We start from the raw sequence: 24,403 nt of genomic DNA, 5'->3' as shown, positions 1-24,403 counted from the left end.
CTCACTTGCATATGCACAAACAGATGGAACTGGAGGCTTAAACTTTTATAAAAGTTTTATAAAACTTTATCAGTGCTATCAGTCTCTGAGAATTAAGGAAACAATCCTATACATGCTAAAGATTTCTGCAAAGCCTTGCTTTCAAATCCTGTCCTGAAATGTTATTCTTGGCAACCTCTTCAAGTGTCTTTAGTGTTGTCACCACAGCTCCTTGTCTATTCTGACAGCTAGCTGTGGTGGAAAAAGCTGCCTGTGGGGCTCTTGGTTTAATATGAGCCAACGTAGTGCTTAACCGAGCAGCAACCCTAAACCACAGAAATGTCTGGAGTCTTTCTGCTTCACTGGCAAATTGATGGGAACGTCTCGTGTTCTGGGGTTTCTGAAAGAACAGTCTCTAACGCAGTGATGGTAATTCCCATAGTGGTTTTGGCTTTGAAGCTCCTCTTGAGTACCAATTTTCCTGTTGTCTTGGGTCTGGCATGACTTCACCTTTAGCAGGTGTACCCTGGCTCGTCCTTTTTGTTCCTTACTGTGTACTGCCTTGGAAGCAGCCACAATTCAGGTGTTTGTCTTGGCATCTTCAATTCGGCATACGGGGGGGGGGGGGGGGTAGTCTGGCAGACAGCAGCTGGTTGATGTGGGCTTATTCTTAACTGCCTGCACAGAATACCTGGGAGAAAAAAAAAAAAAAAAGAAAACCAAAACAAACCACACCACTTTCCCAATGTGCTTTTGTTCGTAACACTGGAAGCTAAAGCTTCAGCATTATGGGAGATACTGTTTTCTCATAGGAGGCTTATAACTCAGGTTTGTAGCAAAGCCTGATGGCTCTTTGTCTTAATACATACATAATAGTTAAAAGTCTGAAAAGCCAATCTTTTGAGCAGTGAGTACATACTTCTGGATACATGACTATATGCATTCCTTGTGCTTCCTCTGCCTTTCACTGCAAGATGCAAGAGCACTAAACGCCCTATGAATAGGGAGTGTGAGACCTTGACTGTCTGAACAGGGATAAAACATCTTGCCAAAAATAAACCCTTATTGGTCAGCACTTGTCCTGAATCTTCGTTCCCCACCACAGGGCATGCTACACACAATAGCGTTGCCTTGCCAAGTGTTTTTCCTAATCCTTCCCCCTTTTCTTTGCAGGTGGCAGGCCTCACCCTGCTGGCAGTGGGTGTTTACTCCGCCAAGAATGCGACGGCAGTAGCAGGGCGGTACATAGAAGCGCGTTTGGGCAAACCTTCCCTGGTGAGAGAAACCTCGCGCATTACTGTGCTGGAGGCACTGAAGCATCCTATCAAGGTAAAGTTTAGCTTTGTTTTTGTGCTGTGCTCAGCCATGAGGATGCAAAACTCCTTTTGAGGACTCTCTGAGTCAGGCAGGGAGCTGTCAGTGGCTCTGTGAATAAACATACTATTAGAGATAGCATAAGTGAGCTGAGCTCATTGTCATTTCGTATGACCTTTTTGTCTAGGTGGGTTGTCAAAACTGCGGTTGATTTCTATATGTCAGTAATTGAATTTGTCCTCTCTAGGTTGGTAAGCGTCTTACCAGCAAGGCTCAGGATGCCCTTGAAGGAGTCGTTCTCAGTGTGAGTACTCTATTTTGCTATCTTGATCTGTGAAGGATGACTTTGGAATCTAAATAAGAACGGCTGTTTACTTACACTCACTTCAAAAGCTGTAATTCCAGTAATTCTGGAGACATAGCACCCTTGGGGCACTGAGACCGTAAACAAGCTCCTGTGTTCAGTGTGACGTGCATTAAGCACTCTGTTAACCTTTTTTCCTCTGTGCAAAGCAGTTGGAAGTCTTAATTCAGTCCTTGCCCTGCTGCAGTTTTTCTCTGTAGTCAGCACGTTAGTATACAGAGTTCCACTTGTCTCATCCAATTTGTTAAGGATTACTGAATCTAGATCTGCTTGTAGGCCAAAAAGCCGAAGAAGCATATGCATGCCTATCTTGTGAATGGTTCTTAACTAGCTAATTAGGGCTGCTGCTGTATATTTGCTTCTGAATTTGATTCCTGGATATCAGGCAAATTTAAGTGCTTCTTGAAGCTGCTGAGAGAACACGCTCTTGCAGGAACAGCTTTCTCCCAGTATCTCTACAAATGCAGTAATAAGTACGAACATGAATGTTTATGACTTATATGAAATAATTAGTACTGCGAAGCATTGCTTATGTGTTGAGATATCCCTCCCAGGGCATCCAATAGGAAGTGAATATTTAGGTGTTCTCAGTTCTTGTAGCTACCGCACTGCTTCCTGCACTGCTGCTTTTTCTTTTAAAAGAATTGTAGCCAAGTGGACAGAACTTTAAATTGAGCAAATCCTGACACTGAAGGGGAAATGACCCTGGTCTGAAGTAATAAGCAGCTGAAGTTAAGGCTTAAAAGCTTGAGACTGTAGCGGTGCTGCCTATTTCTTGCTGGTACTGATCTGCGAAGCTGATAAATGCAGGTCTCTTGGTACTTTCTGCTCCTTAAGTTTGACCCTTTTCTTGCAGCCACAGTTAGAAGCACGTGTGAGAGACATCGCTATAGCAACAAGAAATACAAAAAAGAACAAAAGCCTATATAGGAACATTCTTATGTACGGTCCTCCTGGCACTGGAAAGACGCTCTTCGCCAAGGTAAAACCCTGCCAAGATTCTGACAACCTGCATGTTACAGGGTGCTCTGAAAACTTCAGGGTCTAAGCACCCTCCCTAGTCTGAAGTCTGTTGCTGTAGTATTGCATAAACATTGTGTTCTCGTGTCTCTGTTGGGAAGGGAGGAAAGGGCATCCAGCCTGCTTCAACTCTAAATTAGTACGGTCGCTTGGATTCTAGTGCTACGCGTAGGCAGAAGAGCCCTTCCATCTGGAAAAGGCACTTGGCAACTGTGACTTGTGAAATGGCAACACCAGCCTGGTGTCTTATTTCCACCTCTCTTATATGCACTTGTCTAAATAGGGTCTTTCCTGCTGTCGCTTACTAATCCCAGAGCAAAGAAGAGATAGGTATGGCTTCACTGTGCATATGTGCTACCAGGATGGTTTTGGCATGGATTTGAGTCAGGATTTGATTTTTGACTTGCTCTTCAGTGCTTGTCCGCTATTGCCGTTCCAAAAAGGTAACGTGTCATAGCATGCAGGGTGAAGGCATATGTGGGCCTGTGGTGGTAAGTAGTAATGCTGTATGACAGGATTCTTGAGATAGATGTAAACACACTTGGATGCAACTGTCAAAGCTTCCAGCTTTGTTGGACTGATACAAAACACTGAACATTAGTAGCAGGAACTGGGTGGTTCTAATGGGCAGAGCAAAGCTTTTTTCCAGCCTCCTGCTGCACAGCAGATAACTGGTTGGATTCAGCTAAGCATGTTTTGCTGGGGCTGTTGCTGATCTGCTTGGGTTGACTTGTTCATTTTAACCTTCAGATGACTTTCCTTTACTCAGCAGAGCTGGATAGCCAGGTCTGGGTCAGCTAATGGTACATGAACTCAGCCTACTGTCTGTCACCATGGCAGGGCTCAATTGGTGGCTGCTTTGTGGATTGCTTTCTGAAATGGAGGAGAGAGATTTTCCCATTTATTGCCTTCAAATCGTAGCGAAGTCTGTTCTTTCGGACACGGGCATTTGTGGGCTCGCTCACCACTGAGATGTTGCAGTGAGATGGAGAGCAGGTTGAAGCTGGGAGCTTAACTGCAGTGTTGCAGAGCTCTTGGTGGACCTGCTTGGGCTGCAGTAGAGGGGGGCTTTGCCAAGGCTGTGATTCTGCCCTGCAGTGACGTGACAGCCTAAGGAGACTTTGGTCCGTGCAAGCCATAGGCTCTTGTGATGTGCTTGGTTAATGCTGGCTACATCCTGTCAAACTTGCTTTGTGGATAGACCTGCATTTTCTGTCCTAGCAAAAAATCGTAGGGATTTTTTTTTTACCTGCAGGCTTAAGGGGGGTGTTTCCTGCATGCCCCAGGAGCTACATCAAAACCCTTCACTTAGTAGCCGCCAGACCAATGAGTTGTGGCAGGCTTTAAAACACAAAGGAAAGATTTTCTTATTGTGTCTGAATAGTCATTGAGTTCAATGACCATTTAATCCCAGGCTTTTAAATTTTTTTGAACGAATAAAATTTTGAGTTGTATTAGTTAAGCATCTAGTAGAGAGTAGGATCCTGTTCTGCTGCACAGAGGAGGTTATAAATGAGACTATGAAGAAAACAGTGGAAGAAGTAAACAGTACACAAGTTAAAGGTAAAGGTCTAAGCACTCTCAGCAGTGCCTTCTAGCATTAAAATTTCGTGCATTGCCATCAGACTAATCTTCCATCTTTCATTCCTATTCAGAGCAATGCTAAAAGCAGCCCCTAAGTGACTAAAGAAGTATTCTGTTCTCTGAGAGCATACTTGCCCTCTGCAAATAAGCATGCTGATAGGACTAAACTACTTTTATTTCCCTCCTCATCTTCCGTGGACTTGCAGCGAGAGATGGGGTTTAACTGGCTGGTTTTGTTTCCCTCCAGAAATTGGCGGTGCACTCGGGCATGGATTATGCCATCATGACCGGTGGCGACGTTGCCCCCATGGGGCGGGAAGGAGTTACTGCCATGCACAAGCTCTTCGACTGGGCAAACACCAGCAGGAGAGGGTAAGGAGAAGTTCCTCTGAATCCTGAATTTGGTTTCTTGCTCAAAGAAACTCATGACAACAATGTAGTTCAGACCCCTAATCTGTTTGTTATTGAATGCACAGATGAGGTAACGCTGACCAGGCATAACATCTCCTAAAGTTTCCCTAGAATGGGTGGATTCTTGCTGCTTAGTGATATTTAAAAGGCTGAAAGCTTTCGTTCTTCTGCTCCCTCAAACCCTTCTTGTTTACTTCAGATTTTCCAGATCAGTCATAGCTTGACTCTCTGCTGATCTCACCAGGCAAGTGGAGGGATATTGCCCACTGAAGGCTGGGACACACATCTTTCAGGAGTGATTAGTTTTCTGACAGTAGTTACAAGGCTTAGCACAAATGGAGGTGTAACCAGGTGTCTACACTCTCTGTATGTTATGTTCCCTGTTGCAATTGCTCAGATTTTGGACTCTGACAGTGTTTGGGTCTGGCTTCTTGTTTACTTCTGAGTCTCAAGCAGGTAGTGAATTATAACAAATAAAAGAGGATAAGGGGGAGACAGATGCTAAAGGCATGGACGTTAGATAGGTGTAAAAGTCACAAGCTGCTGTGCTTTTTCAGTCACCTTTAAAAGCAAACTTTTATCTGCAGAAAATGACTCATGTTGAGGCTAAATCTTGACTCCCTGATTTTGTGAGAGTATGTACTTAATTTGTTCATGCTAGTGTAAATGGATTTTTGCAGTCCAGAGGTAGCTAAGAAGTTGCTTGTCCAGCCAGGATATTAAAATTCAATAGGGAACTTGCCGTGGGTGTCAGTTTGGTTTTTTGGTGCTGTTTTGATTGCAGGCCTTCTGTAAATGTGGCTAACTGGTGATTTCTGTGTTCTCTGATTGCTGTAGATGGACATGATCTTACAATGTCTGTTTTAATCCTTGCTGCATTCATCACCTAAATGTTTCTATTTCCCCTTTAAAAAACAAAAAAATCTTGCAGAGTAAGTGTCCTAAGGATTTAAAGTCTTTAAGCTTCTCCGACCCTGAGGAGCTATAGAAGGAAGGGTGTAAGAATTTAAGTGAGCTTAGAAAAAGAAGTTGGAAGAGATATCAGGATGCTCAACTGGATGAAGACTGCCAGATGCTTCCACTAAAGAATTCTTTCACAGCACTGCCTGGGTCTGAGTTTATTCTCTGTCCTGACAAAAACTTCTGTGCATTTGAACTTCATACACTTCAGATAGCCATCTTATGAAAGCTGTGATCAAAGGTTACGTGTGTCCATATACATCAATATTCTAAGCTCCAGTAACATTCAAGTATTTAAGCAGATGTATTGGGTTTGCATGGCAAGGTTTTGGTAGCAGGGCGGGCTACAGGGGTGGCTTCTGTGAGAAGCTGCCAGAAGCTTCCCCCATGTCCGATAGAGCCAATGCCAGCTGGCTCCAAGATGGACCCACTGCTGGCCAAGGCCAAGCCCATCAGCGATGGTGGGAGCACCTCGGATAACACAGTTAAGAAGGGGGGAAAAAACTGTGCAATTGCAGCCAGAGAGAGAGGAGTGAGAACATGTGAGAGGAACAGCTCTGCAGATACCAAGGTCGGTGAAGAAGGAGGGGGAGGAGGTGCTCCAGGTGCGGGAGCAGAGAGTCCCCTGCAGCCCCTGGTGAAGGCCATGGTGAGGCAGGCTGTGCCCTGCAGCCCATGGAAGTCCACAGTGGAGCAGAGATCCACCTGCAGCCCGTGGAGGACCCCACGCCGGAGCAGGGGGATGCCTAAAGGAGGCTGGGACCCCATGGGAAGCCCGTGCTGGAGCAGGCTCCTGGCAGGACCTGTGGGGAGAGGAGCCCAGGCTGGAGCAGGTTTGCTGGCAGGACTGGTGACCCTGCGGGGGACCCATGCTGGAGCAGTCTGTGAAGAACTGCAACCCATGGAAGGAACCCATGCTGGAGCAGTTTGTGAAGAACTGCAACCCATGGAAGGAACCCATGCTGGAGCAGTCTGTGAAGAACTGCAACCCATGGAAGGAACCCATGCTGGAGCAGTTTGTGAAGAACTGCAGGCCGTGGGAAGGACCCATGATGGAGAAGTTCATGGAGGACTGTCTTCTGTGGGAGAGACCCCACGCCGGAGCAGGGGAAGAGTGTGGGGAGTCCTCCCCTGGAAGAGGAAGGAGCGGCAGAGACAACGTGTGATGAACTGACCGCAACCCCCATTCCCCATCCCCCTGGGCCACTGGTGGGGAGGAGATATTTTCAGAAATACTGGAGTTGAGTAAAGAGGAATATTTTCAGAAAAACTGGAGTTGAGTAAAAGACGTTAATAGGCCCTGAAATCCCTTGAAAGAAAGCTGCGTTTGAAGCTAGGCAAGGAGGTAATACAAGCCGAGACAGCTTTATGAGCAACTTGGTTCTGTTATTGATAAACATCTTTATACGCTTTGTCTCTTGGGAAGAGCACTACCCTAGGGTTATAAGTGAATTTATTTTTGTGAATTATTCATTGACTTTATTAATTCACTTCTCCACAGGTAGTAAAACCATTATATTAGTGCTAGTGTGGTTTGGAAAGGAAAAAACCCAACAAAATAACAAAGCAAATTGCAGGGGAGGACTCAGGTTTCAGGTTTTCAGAATGGTATAAAGAAGAAAAATAGCAGGAAGATGCCATTGTCACCAAGATTTCTTGTATGCCTGTGTACCTGTCTTTTACCCTTGCACACATTTTTCTAAATAGGAGGGAATGCTAAAATAAGCACTCTCGCAAATAGTTGGGGAGCCAGGTCTAAATTTCAAAGACCTACTCCAGCTTGGCTGTAACGTACCAGCACTGCTAGATACAAGCCTGTTGCCAAACCATGCCTGTGAAAATGCCCGTCTATATTTAAAAATCTGGAGGAGGTTAAGGTCGTATGCCCTAGAATTGCTTCTGAACAGCAGGAAACAAAACTCCGGAGGCCCGGAGTCAGATTTATGGCCTAAGGTGTCTTAAACTTATGCCTCTTTCTTAACTGTTGGGATGGGCCAAGTGTATGCAATGGAAATGTTGCTGTAGCTTAGCTGAGAATTGTTGCCTTGAGAAATGAATTTGCTGGGATTACAGCTGGTCACAGTTGTGGGTGCCTGGTAGTGGGACAGGAGAATCACTTGAGCCTCACTTACCTGTCTCCTGTTACTGTGTAGTGCTTTCCTTTTACAGCCTCTTGCTGTTTGTGGATGAAGCGGACGCATTTCTGCGGAAGAGGGCAACAGTAAGTACTTTGTCTGTTATCTGTGTATGCTGCAGAGTTAGTCAGCCAACAGCCTTCTTGTTGAAGCCTTCCTGATTAGCTAGCTTCAACAGATGAAAGATTAAAACTGGCAGGTGCCTTACTACTCACCTAATTAAGTGATGCAGAGACAAGAAATTAGTGTCTTGCAGCTGAATGGAACGAGCATCTCAAGACTGACTTGAGAATTCCTCCCTGCAAAAGATGGGTGACATCATCTTTTTGGAGGTTTTGCAGATGACTGGACAGTAAGAAAGAAGGTGGCATATCTTGAAAACAAGAGAAGATTGTTCACGCTGCAGAGCTGGTACCCTGCAGGGTGGTTTTTTTTTGTCCCAACAGATATTTATCTTGGGAGGTTTTTGTAACAGAACTGCTTTTCACTACATTAACAAAGCTACACTAGTGTCTTCCCCTGTACAAATGATGTATGTTTTCAAAGTAAGTCACCATATTGTACGCTGAATCTGGACCTGCCACTGAACCCCAATGGTCTATTTAAAGAGCTGTCCCTAGAAGATTACTTTGAATGTGTAAGTGAATTCTTTGTTGTGGCTTATTTTCCTGTGTCTTATTCGACTTCCCAGTTAAAATAGTGTTGAGCAGGGAAAGCCACCTGGGCCAACGGTTAGAGCCTTGGGTTTGAAATCAAGAGAATCACTGAATGACTGTGGGTAAATATTCTTTCTGCTGGCAGGTTTAATTCCTAACCTTTTTCCTGGATATATAAATTGATCCTTTTTTCCAAGGTATTACAGTGCTTTGGATTCTGCTGTAACGCAAATGCTTGACAGTAACAGAACTCACTTTGTCAATAATGCTGCTTAAAGCTGTGGCCTGTCTTAAGTTCCCAAGCAGTTGATCTTCCTTTGGATTTCATCTTTGCAGGAGAAAATCAGTGAAGATCTCAGAGCAACTTTAAATGCATTCCTGCACAGAACAGGGCAGCACAGCAACAAGTAAGTATCCAGTTTCAGCCCTTACATCAGTTGATATTTCCCTGAATTGAGGAAAGTCTGTAAAGAGTCAGTGGTGTGCAAATGAAAGTTGGAAACATGATCTGTGCTACTAAGGACTTGGAAAAACCTGCATAGAACATCCCCTTTTTGGCTTATATACTGAATGTAGCTTGCTCCTCCGTTATCTTTTCCTGAGACCTGGAAATTAGAACTCAGAAGGGCTGTACACAGGGTAGAGATCAGTGCTTGTAAAAAGGGTGTTCGTTTGGCTCGTGTTAGTAGATGTGCAAGAGGGATCTTGAACCGCCTTTCAGGACACCGCTTCCCCTGCATATGGTATGTAGTGGTGAGCAGTTCCCTGTCATATGTCATCCATACTGTGTGTGGCTCCCTTCCAGCACGGCAGGGAAATCCTTTCCTGAAACAGGGGTGGTATTTGAACATCTTGGTTGTCTTAACGAGTCCATTCTCTTGATCAGTTACTGTTGTTTAAACAAGGACAGTATGGGGCCCATGAGTATCAATACCATAAAAGAGAATGCAGGGTTGATACTGGCTGGATGTTTCATAATTTCTTCGAAAATGCTTCAGCTTGTGCTGGTTTGAGCTGCTGTTCCTCTCCAGTGCTTTGGTGGCCTCTTTCCGTGCTGTGCATGCGTGTGCGGGGGGGGGGGGGGGGGCCTTGAAACTTTGAGGCAAAGGAGTTTAAATCTGACCCCAGTTCTTTTGCATGAGCTGTTTGCTTAGTATGTCTGTGTGCAATGTTGCACATAAATGTAGGAATCCCAGAGCTGTTTCCTTCATGGCTGCTAATAGATTTGCGAAGCACAGATGATTGCAGGGCTGATTTGACAGACGTATGCATCTGTGTGAATTGCATTGCCCATCCATCCATGCTCGCTTTGTCACATTGATGTTAACTTCCTGCAGAGCACTGCTTCGTTTAACAAGAGCCATTTCCTAGCTAGCATCATAAGGAGAGATGACCTTTCCTTGGCCTTGTTCAAATAATCTTTGATCTGATTTTTGTGTGTGTGTGACCTTTACTTAGTTGCTAAACTTCTTTTACAAAGAAATTGACAACAAGAAGAGTTGTCTCTCTGTGTTGGCAGGTGAGTTTCTCAGTGATGAACTCCTTTAGTAAGGTGGTAATGAAATACTTGTTATAGTAACCTCAATACATTGAAATAAATATTCTAGAAGGTCATTGTTTCAGGACAACAGCAAGGCACTCTCTGTCCTTGGGGTCTCTCTTGAACTTGTTAAAACCAATGCAGCTCTAAGTGATGGTTGCTCGTATGTAGCTTCTCCGTACCCGGCTCTGTCAGAGTGAGGTGCCTTGGGAGGTGTGCCTTCCCAAAATGAGTAGATTGCTAGAAAGCAAGGTGTTGAGCCTGCAAGGACCTTGCAAGATCCATGGTTTTCTCTTTGAGAGGATAGCGAGTCTCTTCTGAAATGATATATAGAATTGCCCTATAAATGCTGAGTTGAGTGTAATTATTATTAAATGATGTTGTACTTACTGTTTGCAAGAATAAATACAATAAATATATATTGACAAAATACATATGTTCTGCAGGATCCGGAGCAAATGGTGCTTAAGATAGAAATATAGCTTTCCAAGGTGAAAACCGCAGATATCCTGAGCTCCTAGGTGATCTCTAAATGTCTTTTGCCCTGCACCTGCAAAGATGATAAAGATGTTTAGATGGAACCGCAGAACTTTGAAGAATAATAGCATGTATGTTTTAGCTTTAGATAGTTCCCCCTTTTTCTAGGAAATAGTCCTTTTCAGACTTGTCACGTCTAATTGCTGTGGATCCAGCAACGTTATCTTTTTGACCAGGTTTATAATTGCACTGCAAGCCAGTGACTGGCAGGGGGTGGTAAGGGGATGGTTCTTTCTCCTGATGTTAAATTGCCTTAGCAGAGCTCTGGGCGTGCTTGTTTGGTGCTGGTGGGTGCTCTGCCTCCACTCAAAACAGTTGGGCTGTCATTTTGTCAGATGTTGAATTCAACCCTAATTTAAACTGTGAGCCATTCTAGGAGACTGAACACGTCCTTGTGATTCATGCGCTGCTTTTTACTCCTGAACAGCCTTATTGCTGCTTTGGGCAATAGGGAGTCCTGTATCCATGAATGGGAGTTCACTTGAATAAGTCTAATAGTGCATGTAAATCTAGCTGTTTTGCTGAGACCCTGAGGAGTACTGTTACTTTACCAGTGAATTGTCACCAATGTAACTAAGTCCTAAGTATTGGGAATTGCTGGCTTACACTTTCCAAAGAACTTTCTGCGTCTTCTTGCTGGATAGCTGACTGTGCCTGCATCTCTTGCTCGTTTGTATCATTTTCACGATAGAAATGAGCAAGGCCTGAGTATCAGGTTGCATGTCAATCCTTTATCCAGGCTGTGTTGCTACAGGGGTTTGGGGGAAGTCCTTGTTGGTAGAAAAGGAACAGTTTCATGCCTGTGTGGCTCTTGGGTTGGTGAAGTTCTCTTCGGAAATGACAGCAAAGAACACAGCCCCCTGTAGACTAGGATTTAAATAGACCGCAGGAATGTCAATATTCCAATAGCTGTGGTTAAAAGCCCATTTCAAATTATAATGCTCTATTAAGCTGGTAACATCAATTAAAACATTAAAGTAGAATTGGCATGGGGAAGAAGCATCATTACAAAGCAAAAGAAAGGGCTTCTGGCTTCAAAATGCAGCAGGAGAGAGCAGGACCTGGAAGCTGGCACATCTGTACCATGTAGCAAAGCTTTGTTTGTTTTTAAAAAAAAAACAAACAAACAAACCCCAACTTTGTTTTATGGTACCTATTGTGAATGCCTCTTTTTCTACACACATTAGAATTGGTAATAGGAATGTGTTGTCAGACTTGCTTGAAGGAAACAAGTCAGCTTTTCCCAGCTGCTGAAGAATGACCTTCCCATACCCAGACCCAGCAGCGGTACGCTCCCCTTGTTCTTAGGCCAGGATGAGTCCATTCAACGCTCTGCAGCTCATCGAGCTGGCTGAGGTTTCAGTAGCAGTGTTGGCTTTCCGTTTGGCAGCCATTCATACCTCCAGAGCAGGGCTAAGACAGCCCCTCGTGATTCCAGGGTGCTGTGCAGTTAGCAGCTTGAAGTCAGTTCCCCAAACTGGGATTTAAACTGGAGATACGTATGTGCCAGAGAACATCTCTCCATGTTCTCCAGCCTTGTTCCAAGGTTTCAGACTTAGAGGTCTCTGGGAGGTTGTACTCTTGCTAAATGTTTGTGATATTCCTAAATTGAGGGAGATTGTGGGTAATGTGATAAATCAGGCTTCTATGGCAAGGACAGACTGGGGAAGGCTGATATTGGAAGGCTAAATTCTGAGTTAAATGTATTTCGGTTCTAAATAGCTTAAACTGTACTGCATTTTAGTATGTCGCTCGAGATGCTGTTACAAAGCTGTTTCTAAGGAATCTTTAGATGTGTCAGGTGATGAAATGTCTTTGATACTGGCCACAGCAGTTCCCAATGTTCAGACTGGTTCATTGATTTTGATTTTTATGGGGTTTTCAGTCTTTCCTCTCTTGTTTCGTACTTCCAGGTTTATGCTTGTTTTAGCAAGCAACCAGCCAGAGCAATTTGACTGGGCTATCAATGATCGAATAGATGAAATGGTGAACTTTGATCTGCCCCAGCTAGAAGAACGGGAGCGGCTTGTGAGAATGTATTTTGATAGGCATGTCTTGAAGCCAGCCACAGAGGGTAAACAGTGAGTATCCCTGCAGAACTTTCCCACCCTGTAGGATTCTTTCTTTTATTGTTTTTCTTTGTCTCCTTTTCTGTGTTTTCTGTCACACTATCTATAAACCTACTTTAAACAAGTAGTACAGATAACAGTTGGAGAGATGCCTCTGTTAGGGGATGAGACGCCATCCTAGAATTTCATGCCATGGTTTGTTGTGCCCTTAAAACTTAGGAGACCAGCTACTGCACTGGAGGCAATAATGCAAATAAGAATGCTGTTGGAACTCCTCATATCCAAGCACTTGTCTTTGCTTGGCTTAACAGGGGCAAATCAGACCAAGTGACTCGTTTCTTTGTGTGCTGTGCAGTCTTGCACTTTTTTGGTCTTAATCCAGGTACGCATGTTTCTTTGTGCCACAAAATCGGGCTTTCTGGGCCCAGGAGAACAGCTTCTGTACTCAGGCTGGATCTTTCTGCAGAGATTGATCCGATCTGATCTTTGATTTCATTGTAAGTGTTGCTCTTTACAAAGCCTACCTCTGACTCCCTCGCCCTCCTGTCCTGTCATGTGGCTACATGTAAACTAATCCTTGTTCTTCTGCTTTTTAGACGTTTGAAGCTGGCCCAATTTGACTATGGGAAAAAGTGCTCGGAGATTGCCAGGTTGACCGAGGGCATGTCTGGCCGAGAGATCTCTCAGCTTGCTGTTGCGTGGCAGGTAAGTAGAGCTTTTATCACTGGGCTTCCTGGTTTGTTTTCCCTTTCTGGAAGGTTTGAGTGTTTGATGTTGGAGTCTCGGATCTTGTCTCGCTTTGGAAGTTTCATTATGTCCATACGGTAGTACTAGAATGCTGCTAGCTCGGGGTTTGGTGTCAGAATATCGGCATAATTCCTCATCTCATAAATAGGAACAGTTTTTATAATCGCTAATGGGAAATCCCTTACTGAATTTAAGTAAAGCAAGTGAGTTAGGAATGGGCTTGGGCAAATCATGGCCCTTACTCATGTTCCAGCTCAAGAAGCTCAGTAGAAGCGATGCCTAACGTTGTTGCCTCTAGGTACGGCAGCATTAGGATGCTGAGACATCCTTCTGCCCTACTTTGTTCTAAACATGTTTTTAGTGCAACTTGAGTAATTGAAGGAACAAAACTGACTGGAAAATGGAGCTGAAAAGACTAGGTACTTCTGCATGCATGGTACCTGTATAGAAATAAGAAATGCAATCACTTAAAGTGCAATTGTTCACATGCTCAACAACCTGAAGCACTTTTTTTTTAATCAGGCTTTCACCTTGTTTTGTCACAGCTGCCAGTTTCTTACTGGATTGTTTATTTTTATAAGCTAACCTAGTAATATCAATTTAAAGAATATGCTGCAGATTGTATGTCGCGTAACCTACTAATGTCAGCTTCCTTTCAGGTGTTGTAAAAACAAACTTGTTTGTTTGTTTTTAACAAATGTTTTTAGTTTAGCAGTTCACAAACATTTTACAAAGTTTGTGCATTTCATTCCTCCTACTACTGTTTTTCCACCTTTTAAGGTACAGAAAGTATTTTTCCTTTCTAATCCATTTAACTGCAGTAGTCATGAGCTGAGGACCAAAGCAGCCATTTGAGTGCTGTTAGTCCTTGTTTTATTCTTTGTATGTTAGCACACAGCTGTTTAATTTTACTATGTGAATTTTGTATTATTGAAACATATTTCAAAATGCGTGCTGTCATCTGAAAATTTATATAAAGCTTTATTTATTTTTAATTTGTTTGTTCTCTAACTGCCTGAAAACATACCGGATTAGTATTGTTACCAGTCCAGTCAAGAAGCTTGGCAAGATGCTTGACAAATATTTGAGATGCAGAGAGAGGCAGTGCGTGTTGATGGGCGTTAGGCGGACTGCCGTGGTGTCCAGTTAGCACGTGTTCGGACACCGTTCTGGAGAGCTGGCAGGTTGAAGGAAAGACCAGAATCTTGGGCCGTTCTGCCTTTCACAGAGCCAGCAGATCATGGCTTTGCTGTTTCCAAGTACAGTTGTGCTTTATGTGGGCTTCTGATTTTGAAACCCAGGATAAAGACCCAGGGTTGTTTGTCTTGAACTGAGTGACAGTGATGTGGGAGGGAAAGCAGACCACTAATTGTCATGGAATTTCTTTATTTCTCTTCATTTAGAAGAGAAGCCCCTTACCCATGTATCTGAAAGGCTTTGCTGCCAGGCATTTCCTGTAATAAAAAGTTGTCATAAATGATCCTTTGCTTTTTATCACCCCTTCTCTCCTAGCTTGTCATTACTCCCCGGGAATGACCTCAGCTTTTATCATTTATCCTTTAAATGATCTTGAAGGAAGGGAAAGGTGGGGGTGACTAATTCCTTAGTGTGGTTGCCCTGATCACTTCTTAAAATGTTCCTCATAGCACCAGGACTATTAACAAGGTTCTATGTAAAATTGCAGCAGGAGGTTATATTCCTCTCTGCTGTCATAAGAGTCAAAGTGCTTTAAAAAAAAAAATATGCAGGGGAGGTGGGCAAAAAGATATGAATTGTTTTGATGTAGAAGCTGCAAGAAGCTTCACCTATGTCAAAATCAAAGTTGTTGGTGTTCTGGAACAGGGGACTTCATATCTTATCCCTGGTTGATCAAGAAAGGGAGTGTGATGTGTCATGGGTCAGTGTTAGCATAGCTCAGGCTTTTTGCAGCTGGTGGCTAGGCCTGTGGACTTCGTTCCTCAGGAGATGACTGGGTGGGTACAGTTCACTAGCGGGTTTGTGAGGGCATCCAAAAAGGGGTGAAATTTCTGTACTGAACACTGCCCTGGGAGCCGCCTGCCAGAGCTGTTGATCCGAAGTGCTGCTGCAGGCTTCTTTTTCAGTCATTGGGTCAAGGAATTTGGAGCCATAACTGACTGGACCTTGACTAGAGCTTTCCAGAAGGCTGCATTTACGCCAGGTTTGGCCCACTGACTTTTGACTGTGGCAAGGCTTGTTAACACCTGCCTTTGGTTTTGCCTATGTAAAGTATTGCGTATGGCACTTCAGCAGCTGCGGTTAAAAGCCTCTCTGTAAGCAGGTGTTTTACATACTCTTAACCCAAGTTGGTCTTTTGAATGGTCTTGGTATTTTGGGGCCTGGGTCAGTGCTAACAGAGAGCTTGTTATAGGTAGCTTTGTAGCTGATACAATGCTCTCTCCTGTCAGGGAAGAATTAAGGCTGCAGTTTGACAAGCATTTCTGGCAGCGTTAGTCCTGCCTCATATTCCTGCCTTTCTGCTATCCTTTCCGTTGTGCTGGTACGCCTCTTTGTATGGCTGTACTATGAACTGGGTCAGGGAGCTGATCAGAATTAAAAATAGCTTGGTAAGACAAGGTAACTGCAAGCTGCACTGTTGTCCTGGCACATCCGAGGGGGTGGATCAGGGTAGGTAGGGGCTGCTTAACTGCCTCAAGAAAATGCTTATCAGCCTTTCCTCAGCTGGATGCAACAGCTGTAAGGTGGTTATGTACTGCAGACAGGACTGTTAATTCACGAACTGTTGGCCTTTTAAGCTCCTGTATGACTGAAATTTTGATTCAAGATGCTGCATGCCGAAGATGGCTGATGTGGGAAATAACCTGATGTGAGCAGCACCTTTATGAATGCACACTTGAATTTTATTCAGTTTGCAAGCTACAATTTTGTCCGCCTTGGATGTGCAGAGCTATAAGGAAGCTACAGAAGGGCTTAACCTGAGGATTTAGGGAGTCTCTTTTGTGACTCTTAAGGTGAACGTCTGGACTTCCTACTCAGTTCCTTACTTGCAGTTGCTTTTTTTTCCCCTCTCTCCACCCAAAGCGTTATGTCAAGTTAACAACACAGGCAGGAGGAGTTTGAGATGATGTGCAAGTTGAGAAGATGAAAGGCAGGAAGAGCCAAGAAAAGGCAAAAACAAGGTATTGCTCTTAACAGTTCTGTTTCTGATCTTAGTAACACCTCACAGAGCTGGTAAACAGCAGATGTCGTGAGCCTAGCACTCTTTCTAAAGTCCTCAAAGCAGACTTGAAACAACTATGTCTTGAGACATTTAAGCTTCCAACACTTTTCTAGATAGGCTCATCACAACAGCTGCTGAAATGCAATATGCCTAAGGTCTCTGTTTAATAAATAAATTCGATTGACCCATTCTGGCAAAGATTACAGCACAAAGCCCCAGTGAAAACTGCTGGCTGTGAATGCTGGAGCACAGAGCTGGATGGCAGCATTTTGTTTGTCTTTTGTTTTCAGCTAGTTTGCATAGTGCCCTTATGCGACTTGGAGCTAATCCTCAAAGTGTAGGCTTAATTGCAACATGCCTGTCACTTAATTCACCTCAGCTTGGTATATATATTTTCTTAATTAGTTTATTCCTCCAGCAGTCATTTGCAGTGTTGCTGTCTGTATGCATTATACCTCTGTAGACATGTCTTGGCACAAATCTTCAAGCAGTGTCTGGACAACAGAAACAAAAGCAGAGGGAGCAGAGTGGCAGGCTTAATCTCTGGTGAAGTGTTGCTCTGTTCCACGGGGTCTCTCCTACTGCCTCAAGCTGACTGAAGCCTTGTTGCTTGCAATTCCAGTCCTAACCTCTATGCGATGAAACCTAATCAAATCACCCGTGAAGCACAGGTAGTACTAGGAAAGGCAATGAGGAATCTGCGTTGCTACTCCTGCTTCCATTCCTGAATCTGCAGAAGTGCTGGAGGAAGTGGGCAGGGAGCACAGGAAGGTATTTATTATGGATTTGATGGAGTTTTGAGGTGCTAGGATCCTCATGAGCACTACTTAGCTTGCCTGGGGTCATATCTCATGGCCAGAACTGAACCTCAGAGATGTTTTGGGGAAAAGTGAAGTTCTAAAGCAGTAGGAGGAGAAACCATCATAGCTGTCGGCTCTTACTGGGAGTAACCTAGAACGGCAGCGTATGGCCACTCTGCTGTCTCATGGCCTCACAGTCATTTCTCATGAAGATGTTTTTGGAGTGCTCTGCTAATGTTGCTTTTAACAAAGCCACCTCAGTTAAACTAGAAGCCTGAGCAATAGCTGCAGCTTTCATAGGCTTAATTCCACTGTAAGCTGGGCTTGAAATTGATTGGCTGTCATTTACATGAAGTCCTAGTTCACTCTTGTTTCAATCTGGCTCAGTTTGTCCTGAATTTACCAAACAGAAAAAATAAGATGCAGAAAAGCAGAGGGTGTAACCTCTAGTGCTGGGAAAAATATTGCTGTCTGGCACAGCTAATAGTCTGCATGCTAGAAATCCATTTTAATCTATTCTGCAGAAGACGGAGCATTCCCTTTTGTCCTTGTGCTTTTCCATTCCCCATATCTAATCCTTTATGAATATAGCATGGATTAGATGCATTTGCACACTTAAAAATTCCCTTCAGGTCTGTTTATACTAACGCACAGACTTTCTAGTTCTGCGCCCTGTACTTAAACCCATTGATATGCTTTAGATAAAATGTCAAAAAAGCTACCTTTCACTATTCCAAGCCGTAATCTCTGGGAAATTGTTTTGGCAACACTTCAAGAGAATTCCCACGAGTTTTATGTCCCAGTGTTAACGATAGAGGTGAGCTGCTTGTCATTTCCTTGCCTTTTGTGCCACTGACATAAATGCCTTTTTCCTCCCCGAACCATGTTTATATTTAAAAAATAAATAAATTAAAAAAAATCATCTGCCTGACCAAGTTGTGGGAAGAGTTTAATGTTTCTATAGTGGTCTGACCTGAAGGACACTATAAGTAAGTGGGGGGCTGAGGGGTGCTTGTGGTGTTGGGTTTTTTTGAGCAGGCTGTTTTCATTATAAATGTGATTGAAAGGATCCAGATTAGTTTGGCCAAGTTAAAATACACCGTGGTTCTTGGCTGAAATGAAACATTAGGTCATCTAGGCTGGACTTCTCATCTGTGCTCCATCCCTCTACTCTCCCCCCCCCCTCCCCAATACTTTGTTTTCAGATTATTTAATAATTGGATTTGAGTTACAAAACGTGAATAGTTGCACTGGAGAAAATGGGTGAAAATTTGTCCATGCAGGAGGCAGAGGTATGAATATAAATGAAGCTCAGTACCATTTTTGTGTGTGTGCAAGCTACTCCCAGAAGGGACAGCTGCTTCTCCCATTTGCTTTCTTGACAGCTAGGGCCTGAGGCTTTCTATAAATAGAAAGTCATTGAGAAAATCAACAGAGCGTGAACTGCACAGCTTTGCAGGAGTTTCCACAGTGAATTTATGGTCTGTGCAGTGGCGGGGAGGAAGGGAAGACATCCTCTCTGCTCTGTGGAGGCACATAACACACATCCCAGGAAAGCGCTTACTCCATTTTAAAACACCAAGTCCTCCTGGCTGGAGGGCTGCATTGACAAAAGGGTGCTGGTTCCTTTTAGCTTTAAGTCCCCAGTCATGTCCTGCAAAAATAAATAAAAATAAAAAGGGGGGTGGGGGGGTTATGGGGGCGAATCAAAGAGGATGCTTCAGCTGAACAGAACCTTTCCACCATGCCCCTTTTACAGTGGTGAGAGGAGAGGGGTCATGTTGGGATACACGTTGTATAAATATTTGCGGCAGCAGCAGGTGACGGCAACAGTGCTCTTCTGGTGTTTGTGGGATGTCACTGCCTCATTGTGCTCAGGATGCCGCCCGCTCTGTTGTTGAATACGGAGGACAAGTGCCTTTATGCAAAGTGAATTCTCGATTTGCAGACCGATGTCTCTGCACTCCTTGCCTGCGGCCAGTGTTTACTCAAAGTATGAGCATTAGCCTAACTTGTCACTCCTGCCTTAAGGAAGGATTACAAAGGTTTTGCACAGGGAAGGATCTATTTTGATGCCTCTTGCAGTAAAAACCAGCGCCTGCCAGCTCTATGGTTACATGTGGCTTGTGCAGTGAGACCTCTTGCGATCTAACCAGTTCCTCAAAAAGGGCTACCAAGCAAGGGCTGCAAAGTAGGCTAGAGGAGACTGAAAACCAGCTTGGGTAACCTTTTGCTCATTTCTTGAAATAATTATTCCTCCTGCAGTGAGGTAGTGGTAATCTAATAGGCAGGTATAATCTACTGTACTGGGCTGCTCAGTACGGTGATGGCACTGCCTAGTGCAACGGCTTACTCTGGGCTTTGTCTTCTCTCCCGTCTACATCGTTGGACAGCGGGTGCATAAAATGGTCACACTATAATTTCTTTCTGTGGTGCTTTTGCAGTAAACCTCGTTGCTTGGTATAATTGATGTTTTGCACTGTTAGTGATGTATGGAGCCTGTATGTAATACCTTAGAAGCACACTTCAGCCTGTCACGAAAGCCAAAGTTTATATTCCTGACTGGGATCTTGGGGAACGCCCTGCAGACAGAAGGGTTGGCACGTGACGATCCGTGATGTTGATAGCTCTGTGGAAGGCGAGAGATGTGGACAGAAGTTCGGGGCTATTTGGGGCACGCAGCGTGGATGTGAGAAGCTGGAGGGGGTCCCACCCTGCTTCGTGTCGAGCTCCCTAGCTAGCGTAGCTGTACAAGGAGCCACAGTACTGAGTCGCTCGCAGGAGCACTTGCATAGGGAGTAACCAGATTTAGAAATCTGTAGCTTGGAGTTAGGTTGTTACCTTGGAGATGGGTGCAGCTAACAGCGTAAGCATCCTTCCCTTCCTTGGAGGGTACGGCTGCTTGTGTTGTCATCTGCAAAATGGCCATCAGCGGAGCCCTAGCTGTCCTGCGTGTTGGGACAAAAGTGACAATCCTTTTGCTGCAGCTGGAGAGGAATGGCATGCAGTCCTGTTTCCCCTTAGCTGCCACAGGAAATATTGGGGGCTGTTTGGCAAGGATGTCAGTACTGTTTTCAGCCCTTTCTGCAAGGAACTATCATCAAATTTGTACTGCCTATCGAAGTAGCAATGGGACCAAGTGTTAATTTACCAAGCAGAATTGGAGAGACAGGAGTTGGGGTGCGAATGGAGGTGGGAGAAAAGGGAAGGTCCCACGGGCAGCTGAGCATGGGGTGGGAGCTGACACAGCACAGAAGTGATGCAGGGGAGATTCCTAGCAGAACACGAGGAAAGCAAGATTAGTGCACATTAGGCATCATTTTACAGGTGTCACATCGCCCGTATTCACCCTAGCACTGATGTCAGTTCTCCCGTGCGAGTGCTTAAAACATTTTCAGTTGTCTTGGATGGAGTCATTCAATCACCATATGCACCTATTACTCTTTACCTTGTTGGCTTCATACGTGCAGCGCTTTTAAAGCAGGAGAGGAAATTTGAACAAGCCAAATGTGACTGCAGCCTAACCATACTGGCTATGTTCAGCATTACGAACCTGTGGCCTTCTCTCTTCCGAATGCAAAGATCTTGCCTCCCAGGAAATCCAGAGGCAGGCAGGCAAAGGTGCTTGTTGGTAGCTCAGAGACAGAGACTGTAGTGTAGCTGTGAATGTTTCTCTGTGCTTGGGCAGTTGATGTATTTCAGGCCCTGGTACAGCTGCGTCAAGGAAGACCTTTCCGATGGTGATATGCCAGATTGCTCTGGGTGCCACCACCGACAGAACAAGACTGGATGTTGTGCTAGGTAGTGTGGGGGCAAACGTGCATGGAGAAGAAACCAAAAGAGAGGGACCAGTGTCAGATCTTCACTGATCCTAGGAACTGCAATCACTAACTTATGTCTCTTCTGCCTTTGCCTCTCCAGGCTGCAGCTTATGCATCAGAGGACGGTGTTCTTACAGAGGCCATGATCGATGCCCGGGTAGCTGATGCTGTGCAGCAACACAAACAGAAGATGGAGTGGCTGAAAACGGAGGGTGCTGAAGCAAGCAAAGGGACTGGCAGAAACCCACTCCTGCCTTTCCCCAAAGGAACACCAGTGTGAGAAGTCTGCAGGCTTCAGACCAGCACGCGTGGGGAAGCGGGCATGGGAGAAAGCTGGGAGGGTCTTTTGGGCAAATGTTTGGTGCAATCATATGTTGAGAGAAATGTGTCCGTTGGTGCAAGGGAGGGGGTACTGCCGCAGTCTGCCTTTGATTTCATGTTTTTAAAGTGCACCAGAAAACAAAATGGTTTAAATAAGGCAGAAGCAACTATATTAAAGGACCCCCTTGCTGAAATACCATTGACTGTGTTAGTCTGTATGGCCCGTCCTGCTCGAGAGGCCTGAACTCCCATTTGACACTGTTCTGGAGTGTCCCAGTGACATGGGCCTGTGGGAACCCAGGGCCTGTCCAAGCCTGCTACTCCCATATATTTAACTTTGTAGGGTTTATGCTCTAGCAGAGGTATTTCTCAGCTTTTTTCCACAGATCCTGCCCATGACACACCTCCGTGCTCACATCTCTGTATGGCATCACTCCTTGCTCTCTTGTTGTCACCCCTTCACAGACTCGGGGTGGACTGTGTGTTACAGGGGTGTATTTGGTGTGGTTTGCAGCTGCACCTGGTTGACTTGGAGTCAACACTTAGGAGAAGCTGCAGCTGTGCAGTGGGTTGGCTGATGAGCATTGGCACTTCCCTTGTGTTGTGGCTACGCGTGCTGGTGCCTGCCGCCTTTTGTCTTCTCTGTGCTTGGGGCTCCTGGAGGACGGCTGCAGAGCCGGCCTGCAGCGGTACACTGCATGGGACTAGCAGCTCTGGGGCATGGCTCCTCAGTGCTGAAGTGCTAAGTGTTCCAAGCCCGAGAGCTTTTGTGCCCCTCCAGTGCCCCTCTTCTGCCGCATTTCTGGAACAATTGAGAAATGTGCCGTTGTCAAGTCACGAGCACAAGCCTGTCTCGATCAGATGACATTTGTTCTGTCTGTGTGCATATAAGAGCCAGGTCAGAAAATCTCTTGGGTTTTTTTCCAAGTTTGAACTGGATTTGAACTCCGCGCTCTGCTCTGAGTCCCCTTCTGTGACTACGCTATGCAAGCACATTTGCCTGACCTAAATCTGTGCCCTTGAGTACCTTGCTGAGATGTTCTCCTCCGACAGGAACCGACAGCGATCTCTGCTGTGTCCATTTAGCTGGCGGTCGTTCTGAGCTCTGAGAGATGCACCCTGACAAGCGCTTGTGAGCATGGGAGCGGAACAGGGCTGGTCACCAGGGCCCTCGGAACAGGCAGCCTTGGGGGACACCAGGAAGGGAATAGTTCTCGAGGCTGCAAACCTTCGCTGTCTTGGGCTGCCATCTTTTCTCAAAATAGTTCCCTGATATTTTTCCCCTGGATGCCAAGGGAGAATCTGAAGAGGCGTTTTAGAAGCTGCTCCTTTGTTAAGGACAGGGGTCCCCCAGCAGTAGTGTGTGCCCAGACTTGTGTGCCCCGCTAACCCTTACTTGGTGCAAGGCCCGTTGCTGTGGGAAGCATGCTGTAAAGGGAGGAATCGCTGTATAAACTGGCACTGCATGCTTTATGTTCCCAATGACTGAAATAAACGTGAATGCCACTTTTTTTTTTTCCCTCCCCTTCAGCCTGGGTGTAGTCGTCCTTTAGTCCACTGATTTACTAGAGGATTAGCTATTCTAGGCTTTCCCCTTCCTATTTAGATTTTACTAGAATTATATTTCTGTTAAGCCCCAGGAGATGGAAGGGAGCTAAGCAGAGCCGCTCTCTGCTGAAAAACCCTTGCTAATGAATTATGTGAGGGAGCAGTCTGATATTGTGTGATTAAAATCCCTACTAGTGCCATACACCTTCCACACTCTTCCCCTCTTCCATAATCATCTCCGTGAAGCACAAAAGGAGCTGGGGGAGGGGAAAGGTACTCCGTCTTGTCCTTATGCTGCCTGACTGCGCTTTTGCCGATACCGGTAGCAGGGAAGAGAATCCTGCTGTAAAGCTGTGTGAAAGGCACAGCAGTTGCTGTCTCAGCTGTTTCATGCGATCCCTCCTTCAGATTGCACCAGGTCCCTACATGGAAGCAGAGGGAGCGCAGTGCTTGTAATGCAGCTGCGGTCCATGCTGCTGTGCTGTGCGGCAGTGATTAATTGCAGGTTCGGGAGAACAATTAGCTGGGAGTAGCCTCTTGCTGCGGCGGGGAAGGCATAGGCTGACCCAAGGGTTCTCAGCTTTGCCTGAATACAGAAGTACTTTTCAGTGAGTTTTTAAAGGCTTTTAATGACCGCTCTTAATGATGGATGCCACTGGTCCTTACCTGAGCTTTGCTGCCTGGGCTTCACGTGGATGGAAAGGACGGTCTGTGTTTAGGACGGTCTGTCTTTAGGACAGACACATGGGCGCTTTTGAGAACACGGGGATGCCTTAGCGTTTCTGGTGTGCTTTGAGACGTTGCTGTGCTGTGACTCACGAGCTGGTGCTGCTTGTATCCCAAGGGGCACGCTTCTTTCCCCTTCTTGGGCAGCCTGGAAGATGATGCTCTCTCGGCTAAATGAAGTCTGTTTTCTTTAGTGTATTTTCCTTTAAAAGGTGGGTGAGGCGTAAGTAGAGACAGTTCTATACTTTATACTAGGAACTTACTCCTAGGGACAGAGCTCTTTAATATACAGAACTTGTCCTGTGTGTCTCAACCTCCACCCTCAAAAACCCCCAGACAATCAATCAGCCGGTCAGGGCTTTGCACGGCTGTGCTCTCCATGCTTTCTGAGCGATGCGTTGCAGGCTCTCGTGCAACCCTGATGCTAGCTGAAATCCCAGGAGTGGAGCGCTTCAGGGCTCACTTGTTTTCCTCTCTCTGTTCACAGTCTCCCTCCACAGCCCCTACCTGGGCGGTTGTTACAGCATCTGTGTGTCCGAGGTTCGCAGTGAGTTCTCATCCTCCTCTCCGGAGAAGGCTGTGGCTCTGGGCAGAGCAGGCACGTCCCCCAGTCCCCTTCTGAGGGATCCCTATTAATGCAATGCCTGAAAGTCCACAATCACTTCCAGCCTC

General features: G+C 45.3%; 1 protein-coding gene across 2 annotated transcripts in view; it reads left to right on the top strand.

Annotated features, from left to right (window-relative positions):
• ATAD3A (ATPase family AAA domain containing 3A) overlaps nucleotides 1-21,583 on the top strand; it is a 30,679-nt gene extending 9,096 nt beyond the window's left edge. Inside the window, exons 8-16 of one of the 2 annotated variants that reach the window (XM_082329126.1) lie at nucleotides 1,153-1,308; nucleotides 1,541-1,597; nucleotides 2,514-2,639; nucleotides 4,509-4,633; nucleotides 7,802-7,853; nucleotides 8,760-8,830; nucleotides 12,414-12,581; nucleotides 13,166-13,274; nucleotides 21,237-21,583. In XM_082329126.1, coding sequence (XP_082185252.1) covers nucleotides 1,153-1,308; nucleotides 1,541-1,597; nucleotides 2,514-2,639; nucleotides 4,509-4,633; nucleotides 7,802-7,853; nucleotides 8,760-8,830; nucleotides 12,414-12,581; nucleotides 13,166-13,274; nucleotides 21,237-21,416 — 1,044 coding nt within the window. In that variant the 3' untranslated portion in view covers nucleotides 21,417-21,583. Of the gene's footprint in view, nucleotides 1-1,152; nucleotides 1,309-1,540; nucleotides 1,598-2,513; nucleotides 2,640-4,508; nucleotides 4,634-7,801; nucleotides 7,854-8,759; nucleotides 8,831-12,413; nucleotides 12,582-12,951; nucleotides 13,060-13,165; nucleotides 13,275-21,236 lie in introns of those variants that run through there. The other variant, XM_082329127.1, reaches the window with a different exon arrangement.
• Nucleotides 21,584-24,403: the final 2,820 nt, after the last annotated feature.

This window comes from Platalea leucorodia (genome assembly GCF_965183815.1).
Source record: "Platalea leucorodia genome assembly, chromosome: 17".
Taxonomy (NCBI): domain Eukaryota; kingdom Metazoa; phylum Chordata; class Aves; order Pelecaniformes; family Threskiornithidae; genus Platalea; species Platalea leucorodia.
The sequence above is the reverse complement of the archived record's forward strand: the minus strand, read 5'-3'. Positions and strand labels throughout refer to the sequence as shown.